General features: G+C 42.4%; 1 protein-coding gene across 8 annotated transcripts; it reads left to right on the plus strand.

Moving 5' to 3' along the window:
- The first annotated feature begins 1,333 nt into the window (after positions 1 to 1,333).
- LOC127779553 (uncharacterized) lies at positions 1,334 to 7,960 on the plus strand. 8 transcript variants are annotated; one of them, XR_008018676.1, is made up of 6 exons: positions 1,334 to 1,718; positions 1,875 to 2,789; positions 2,878 to 2,972; positions 3,543 to 4,521; positions 5,702 to 5,931; positions 7,576 to 7,960. XR_008018676.1 is itself a non-coding variant. In XM_052306361.1 (6 exons), exons 2-5 carry the CDS (start codon positions 2,563 to 2,565, stop codon positions 4,476 to 4,478), a joined length of 813 nt encoding a protein of 270 aa, XP_052162321.1. In that variant the 5' UTR covers positions 1,334 to 1,718; positions 1,875 to 2,562; the 3' UTR covers positions 4,479 to 4,521; positions 7,576 to 7,960. The 8 variants fall into 8 exon arrangements, 2 of the variants coding, with proteins under 2 accessions (XP_052162321.1, XP_052162322.1); XR_008018674.1 differs by having other exon boundaries at positions 7,596 to 7,960; XM_052306361.1 differs by lacking the exon at positions 5,702 to 5,931 and having other exon boundaries at positions 3,543 to 4,012; positions 4,458 to 4,521.
- Positions 7,961 to 8,990: the final 1,030 nt, after the last annotated feature.

Consider the following 8,990-nt stretch of genomic DNA (forward strand, 5'->3'; position numbering starts at 1 on the left):
CACGAACCCCGTCACGAATCTGGACCCGCCCGGCTACCACCATGGCGCTGGTCGCTGATGCTGGAGGGGACGCCGACGTGGCCGTGGCAGCAGCGGCAACGGAGACACGGCAGCCATTCACAGCACTCAGCAGGTTGACGCCAGCGATCACCCTTGCCCGCGTGCTCCAGGTCAGCGAAGGCAACAATTATGGGAGCTCAGATGTTGGGAGCTACGAGTACGACTACGAGGATGAGGAGGACTACAAGGAGGAACTCCGCGTGCCTGGTTAGGCTTGCGCCGATCCGCCTCCACCGCCGACTGCCGTCTCCTTGAACGAGGCCCTCTCCATCCTCCTTCTCCAGCCATAGATGTACAGAGAGAGTAGGAAAGCGAGGGGAGTGGGGAATGGGGAGGGATAGGCTTGAGGAAAGAGATTACAGGTGGGCCTAGGAGATATTTTTTTATTTTCTTTGCTGACTGGATGCCACATTGGCGGCCACATATGTAGACTGAAGTCAAAAGCGCCCAAAACAGTGCTCAAGTGGGTTATTCGTTCAGTATGAATAATCAGGTATTCAAGTTCACAAGGTAATTGGGACTTTTTCCTAATAATAATGGTATACGGTGTTGCAACCGTCGGAAGTTATTCTAGATGGGAAATTATACAAAGGGTAAATTCCTTGTGTACCTTTTAGATTTCAACAATTTATGTATATATCACTAAGTTTTGCTCATTCCCTTCAATACCCATGGCTTTTGGTTTTTCATCCCTTTTATATCCATTTCATCTGTTGACCGTTAGTTGACCATTAAATAGGTGTGAAAAAAAAATAATTCATTTTAATCTTGTGCAAGGAAACAAGAGCGGATCCAACATGGGTGCCAGGGGTTCAAGCCACCCTACACCGCTGCATCCCCATCGAGAGGAAAAAGAGGGAAGGGAGAAGAAGAGGGGGGCGGAGGAGGAAGAAGATGTGCCCCCCTCTCCACCATTCCTAGAACCACCCCTTCATGGAACTAATGTATAAATTTGAGCAATCAGGGGCGGATTTACTGTGGGGGGGGGGGGGGGGGGGGGGGGTCTTGAGACCCTACTACCGCTCCCGGGATAGTGGAGACCCCCATAAGCCCCCACTGAAAATTTTTATGGGATGTGGGGGCTTGAGGTTAGTTAGATCGGCTGGAGAGGGGGCGGCTGGAGGTTGAAGAAGAGAAATTCGTGATTTTGGGCCAGAAATACGGAGGGAAGACAGCGTAGGACCACCCCGAGCTCACTCTTTCTATTTTGGCCCAGCCCATTGGAATAAATTTTGGCCTACTCGGCCACTAATCCAAGTCTCCAACCGGCCATTCCAATCCCCAATCCTCCTAGCCTAAACCTAGCTGTTGGCGGCGGCACGGCGCTGGTCTGGGCTGGGGCGCTGGGCGGCGCGCGGAGGCCGGCGGCTGACGGGCGACCGACGATGGGAGGACGAGCGGAGGCGACACCGATACCGGCACGGCGCAGCGATACCGGCGTGCAGAGCGCCCGTCAAGCAGGTGGCAGTGCGGTGCCGCGGCGGGGTCGGGACAGGAGGCGAGCGCCGGGCGCGGCCAGCCGACCAGCGCAGGAGGCGGCGAGGCGGCGGGAAAGCGCCGCCGTGCTGTCGGGGAGGCGGCAACCCACGACTCCGCGACCGCGAGCCAGCGAGGGCGCGAGGCGTGCAGGCCGCAGGCGGCCAGCGGCAGCGCAGTGGGTAAACTACTAACCTCTGATTCTCTGAATAGACAGTTAGAACTTAGAAATTGTGTCAAGACTTCAATTTCAGATTTTCAGTGACTTCAATTTCAGTGAGCTAGTGATTGTCTAATTTTAAACTTATAATTGTTTTCTATACCTTTTTACTTTTTAGATTATCAACATGTCAAAAAGAACACTACTCACGTATTATTCTAGTTCAAGCAACACAGATCCTTCACCTAGTATCGAGAATTTAAGTCAGCCAAAGAGGCCTAGGGCAGAGTTTAGTCATTCGGATATAATTGGTGATCCAGGGCTTCACAAACCAATTGAAGCTTATCCACCTGAAATTAGAGATCAAGTAAGGAGGGCATATGCATTGAGTGGCCCAACTCAACCTGATATTACTATATTTTCTTGTAAATGACAAGGTGGTGAGTGGAGATCCTTTCAAAAAACTTGGTTCAATGAGTTTGATTGGCTAGAGTATAGTGTTTGAAAGGATGCAGCTTATTGCTTGTATTGTTACATTTTCTTTGAACCGGGAAAACCTGAAAAGTTTGAGAGTGTTGTCTTTGCTATGGAAGGTTACGTCAATTGGAAGAAAGGTAAAGATAGGCTTACCATACATAGTAATTGCAAGACTCACAATGATGCTAGGAAAAAAATGTGAAGACTTTATGAACCAAAGAACAAGTGTATCTAAAAAAATTGAGATTGTTTACAAGGAGGAAGAAATTCGATACAAGATTCAGTTGACATCTTCTTTAGATGTTGTAAGGTTTCTCATTGAATAAGGTGATGCTTTTCGTGGACATGATGAGTCTGATACTTCCCTCAGCAAGGGTAAATTTAAAGAGATGTTTGATTGGTACAAAGACAAGGTTCCTGAAGTGAATGATGCATATGAAAAGGGTCTTAAAAATTGCCAAATGTTATCACATCATATTAAGAAGGATCTTACTAAAGCTTGTGCAGAAAAAGTGACGGCAATTATTATGTGTGAGATTGGAAATAGAAATTTCTCTATGCTTATTGATGAGTCTCGAGATGTATCAATAAAGGAGCAAATGGGTGTCATCTTGAGGTTAGTAGTTCACATATGTAGTTTTATATGGTTTGATTTTTCAGATTCTATTTTAAGTACTAACTTACAAATAATTATTGTTGTGCAGATTTGTGAATGATGAAGGAAAGGTGATGGAGAGGTTTCTTGGTCTTCAACATATTGAGAGATGTACAGCTATTGCTTTGAAGGAAGCTTTATTTGGTATGCTCTCTAGTCATAAGTTAACCATCTCTAAGATTCGGGTCCAAGGTTATGACGGAGCTTCTAATATGAGAGGGGAATTTAATGGTGTGCAAAAATTGATTCGGGATGAAAATCCTTATGCTTTTTATGTCCATTGTTTTGTCCATCAATTACAACTAGTAGTTGTTGTTGTTTCAACTTCTATTCCAGCCATTGCAGATTTTTTTTAACTATATGCCTTTAATAGTCAACACTGTGGGTGCATCTTGTATGCGAAAGGATGCCTTGCTTGCAAAGCATCACGATGTATTGTTAGAAAAGGTGGAGAATGGTGAGATTACCACTGGGAGAGGCCTGAACCAAGAAAGTAGCTTAGCTAGGCCTAGAATACTAGATGGGGTTCACATCTTAAAACTTTGCTTCATATTCTGGTAATGTGGGAGGCTATCATAGATGTGCTTGAGATTGTTAAGAAAGATTCAACCAAACCAACATTTAATGGTGGAGCATTTGGTTTGATGGGTAAAATGCAAAGCTTTGATTTTGTATTCATCATGCATTTGATGATAGACATGTTGAGCATTACAGATGACTTGTCACGTGCTTTGCAAAGAAAGGACCAAGATATTGTTGAGGCAATGAGTTTGCTCATAGATGTGAAAGAGCTCTTGCAGGACATGAGGGAGAATGGATGGAAGCCACTATTGAATAGGGTGATTTCATTCGGTAATAAACATGAGATTAAAGTGCCAAAAATGGACAAGGAAGTTAATGAAAGAGGGACATCTACACGTCGAAGGCACAATGTAACAAATAAGCATTACTATCATGTTGAGATCTATCTTGCAGCCATCGATGCCATTTTGGTTGAAATGAACCATCACTTTAGTGAAGTTAGTTCAGAGTTATTAGTATGCATGTCATCTCTTAATCCACGGAATTCCTTCTCCAACTTTGATGTGGATAAGCTTGTGAGGCTTGCTGAAATTTATGCTGAAGATTTTTTGGTTTGTGATCTTATGCTACTACGGACTCAACTTGGAAATTTTATTAGCAAGGTTAGGAGAAATAAAGAATTTCTTGGATGTAAAGATCTTGCAAAGGTTGTTGAATTAATGGTTCAGACTGGAAAGAATAAAACTTATCACTTGGTGTATAGGCTCATTGAGTTATCATTGATACTTCCGGTGGCAACGGCTTCAGTTGAGATGGTCTTTTCAGCTATGTCTCTTATAAAGATAGATTTGCGAAACAAAATGGGGGATGAATGGCTCAATGACTTGATGATTTGCTACACTGGGGAGCAGATTTTTATAAATATTAGTGATGAAAAAAAATCATCCAACACTTTGAAGAGATGAAAAAGCGCCGTATGCTAGTGCCTCAACAGAAATTAGTGGAATGCTCCGTGCCTCCATTCTCTCCCCAAGTCTCTAAATTATTTGAATTCGAAATAAGTCCTTTTCGATTAATCGTTAATTTGCCTTTTTTTTATTTGTACAGATTACTACTCATGAAGAATAATAAGTGGTTGGCAGAGATACATCATCTATTGGACATTGGTTTGGTATGGACAAAATTCCCTACTAATCATTAATTTGATGTATGTCTACTTTGAACTATACATGTAGCCAATTTATATGTGAGATGTTTCAATTTATGCTGGCTTAGTTTGTTCAGCCCCCACTACTTTTTTTTCCTGGATCCGCCCCTGTGAGCAATCTACTATAAAATATGGTAGTTTGAAAAATAATATATATTTTTAGAAAGTATATATAGAACTTTTTTTTAATACAATATATACAATTGGTCACAAATATCGTGTTTATAGCATCACAAAAACATGCTAAATATAATTTAATTTTAATAATAAATGATTAACCTTTTGTTATCTTTACCTAAAAGATAAACTTTGTTGTGAATAAAACTGTACACAATGAACTCACATAGTCTCATATATCAAAATCTACACTTCCAACGGTATACTTGAGAAATTTCTATGTTCCTTTGATTCCTAAGGGCAAAATGGACCTTTCACGTATCAATTAAACAGTAAACTGATGAAAAAGACATACAAGCGATCAAATCAAAACTCATAGGTATAGAAGAAAGTGAGAAAAATCAAAGACATTGGCTAAACTTTTATGAGCGTACAATGAATTTTCTCCAAAAACAAGAGGCTAAAACTATACAATACATATTTATGACTAAATTGCATAGGGCTACTACAACTTGTACACCATGAAAGCTGCATTTCCTTAAATCCCAATAAAAACACGAAAGTTTACAGGGAAACTCGTAACAATCCACATTGGCATGCAACTCATCTCAGAGAAAAAAAAATAACAGCATATTTCAGAACATGAGCTAGCTAATAAAGTTGGAGGTAGGACGCAAGTACCATGACTGAATTTTTCTAATCCATGTTAAATCTATACTTTCTACAAAGTTATAAAGTTATAGTTCACTAGGTCTAATGCCCAATACGCAACCGTGTCTTATCATCACCCAATAGCAACAATTATATATTTAACCTCATGCAAACATACAACATCATCTATAATTAGTTTATTTAATTCTACAAATCAACATGCAAGCATATCTTTTTTTTGTTTGTTTCATGTTAACTACTGGTAAACCTTAATGTTTTATTATTTGTTCCCTTAATGTTTTATTATTTTTTCCTTTTTACTCTTAGCTTGATTATCGAAAAAAATATATTAAGAATTGCTTATTAATTTCCACAGCAAAACGCGGAGAATCACCTAATTAAGGGTTAATAATATGGGGTCAAGCTCTGTGGGCCATGGCTGTCAGGAAGCCATAGCTGTATAGGCCGCATGATATTCCTAATGGGCTGGCTGACTGGCTCCCATACTGGACTTCAACTGAAGTCCACCTACCAACCTGCTCGTCAACAGATCGATGACCCTGCTAACCTTGCGACGCCCGTTGCTGGGGCGAGCAGTTTCAACCGGTCAGTCTTTTTATATATATCTTATAAAATGAAATCCTAACGAACTTTCAAAGGTACTTTAAAACACACGATTGAAAAAAAAACAGAGCAATAAAAAGAAAACCACAAGATTTTTGTTTGTGACATAATTTGGCTAGCGACTAGTTCTATTTGGTCAGGCCAAATTATTTGGATCATCTATTATATTCAAGCTAATAAATAGCGTTCGTAGAGGCTGCAATAGCGGCTGCTATAAGGGGGTGGCAATTCCACCCACGGGGCCGGGTACCCTGCGGGGACCCGCCCCTACGGGGGCAGGGACGGGTGACATTTCTACCCCACGGGTCTGTTGGGGCCAGGGCCCCGCATTTTGCGGGTGAAGGGATGGGGCACACGTTCCACCTGCGGGTAACCCGCGGGGCCCCGAGGGTAATATAATATACTTGATATGTAGCCCATTACAAGAATGCAGACCCAAAAAGCCCATGGGAATCAGCACATATAAGAAGGAAAAAACCAAACCCTACCCCAACCCCCAACCAGACCGATCCCCTCCCCCCACCCCACTGCCGTACAGCACCGCCAGCAGCCGAGGAGGTGGTGGTGCTCCCCGCCGCGGCGGGATCGGTGAGGGCTCCGCGAGATGGACGCCGTCGTCAGTCCCTCTGCAAGCCGCCGTACCTGGCCATCGCCGTTGCCGCCGCCGTCCCTTTGCGCGCCGCCGTGCCTGGATCCCCTCGCCACCACCATCCTTCTGCGCGCCACCGCGCTTGGAGCCCTAGATCCCCTCGCTGCTGCGTCCCTCGGCGCGCCGCCGCCATGCCTCTGCGTTCGCGCCGTGCGCCTGGACGCCGCTGCCGTGCCTGGATCCCCCGGCCATCGCCGTCCTTCTGCGCACCGCCGCGCCTGGATCCTCTCGCCGCCGCGTCTCGCTGCGCCTAGACGCCGCCGCTCGCCGTGCGCCTGGACGCCATCGCCGTGCCTCTACGTCGTCTGTGGCTGTGTCTAGTGGTGGGTTCATCAATGCAGGGCCCCGGAGGGGCCGGGAACGGGGGCTGATTTCGCCCCGCATGTCCACTCGGGGCCTGGGGCGGGTGGAGAGTTCGGGGGTCGGGGGCGGGGCCGTTCCAGCCCAACCCACACCCGACCCGCCCCGTTGCCATCCCTAGCTGCTATAGCGGTAGCGGACCAGGTAGCGGACGTATGTTGTAACTTAGCGCCCGGTATAGCAGCTTGTTATAGTCCTTCGCGATCGCTATAACAGCCCACTATTGACTTTGTTGGACTGTTATAATGCTTAAATGTTGTTCTTCATATATGGATTGTAGAACTTTACATTGTGTATCTTATATTTATCTTATACATCTATATGTTATTTCATATTTTTTATGTTATGAAATATAGGAGTAGTTAAAAATGTCTTATAAATTGTAATTTTTACATGAAACTTGATGTTAATATTGATATATAATCTAAATTTATGGTTATTTTTCTATATTTGCTATTGGAACTTAGCGCCCACAATAGCGGCCGCTATCCATAATCCGCTACACAGGTACTAATCTGCTAACAACCCGCTGCTAACAACCCGCTATACACTATTTATTACCTTGATTATATTCGGTAAGATGTTTTCTTAAAATCTGGGTAAATACATACGTGCAGCGATTTGTGATTGTATGTAGGAACCGTGTGAGTAACCTGCTGGACTGCTGGAGGATAATCTGTTAGACTGCTAGAGCGTGGTGAAATGTGATGATAGAATGCAGAGGAGGCAGATTAAATGGAGCCATCAGCCATTGAGAGATTTGATTTAGTGCAGATGACGGACGCGTAGCCAAGATGGATGCTTTGTAGATGCATATATTGATAGTTGCATGAAGATTTTGAGATCAATTTTATTTCCTTTAATTTCGGTTAAATTTGGCTATCATTTTTGTGGGACCGACTTGATTTCCTAAAGACTAAGGCAACCGGTATATATACTGGTGATGGCCGATTGGAAAAGAACTCCTGAACTACTTATCAATTACTATTTCTTATTCTTTTCTTTCTAGTTATTCTCTATGTTTTTTATAGCTGAGTTCTACCGACCTTATAATTTGGTTAATTTTTGCCGTTTTACGTTGAAAAACAGTCGTACTTCTCAACAAAACAAAAGCGAGGAGGTTATCCTTTGCAAGTTTGCATGGAAACTGGACGTTCGTCGTCACATAAATACGATATTTATCTTCTTCGCTAGTAGTTTGTTTGTAAATTAGTCATGTGGTTCTATGAAATTGAATTAATTTTGAAATCGGCTCTGACTATCGATTTTGATGACTCCATTCATTATACCGTAAATCGTTAAGTGATCATGTGTTGGTCATGAAAAAGTGTCAATAATTTTAATAGAAAGATCATGTGTTGGTCATGAAAAAGTGTCAATAATTTTAATAGAAATGTAAGTATAAAATAAAGGATTAAGAAAAGAAAAATAGTCATTTAAATAGACAAAAAAACACACATATAGATTGGATAAGAAAGATGGACTCAAAGGGAGATTTCTAAGAGGATGAAGATCTTACTAAGTTTTCTCCTAACTTCTATTGGATCGTCCATTTCATATGAATTTCCTTTGTATGATTCAATTATTTGCTTCAAAGGCTTTTCTATGATTTTTTCTTAAAATATTGGAATGCTTGAAGTTTCTTATATTTTTCAATGAATCAAAGTGGGCCTATGAAAAAACTGGATATTTTGGTGGTAGGGTTTGGGGGTGAGGGGAATCCGATGACATTGATATCAAACATATATATCATTTAATTGCGTCATAGGATTTGAAGCTGAGAAGTCTATGTCTCTACTACTTAAAAGAGAGTTGTTCTCCACCCATCTCTTCCCCACTTCCTCCTAAAAATGCTTCTCCCATACAAACCGATTTGTCAAAAAAAACACGATCATGGAATAAAAAACCAATCAACCCACTGTCCAAATCATTCCACTAAATTGAATAAAGAAATCGTGGCAATGTACGGGCCTATAACTAGTCTTAGGAAAAAAACATGGTTTGTTCGTTTGGTACACTGACTAGTTAACAT

Source organism: Oryza glaberrima, chromosome 7, assembly GCF_000147395.1.
Source record: "Oryza glaberrima chromosome 7, OglaRS2, whole genome shotgun sequence".
Taxonomy (NCBI): Eukaryota; Viridiplantae; Streptophyta; class Magnoliopsida; order Poales; family Poaceae; genus Oryza; species Oryza glaberrima.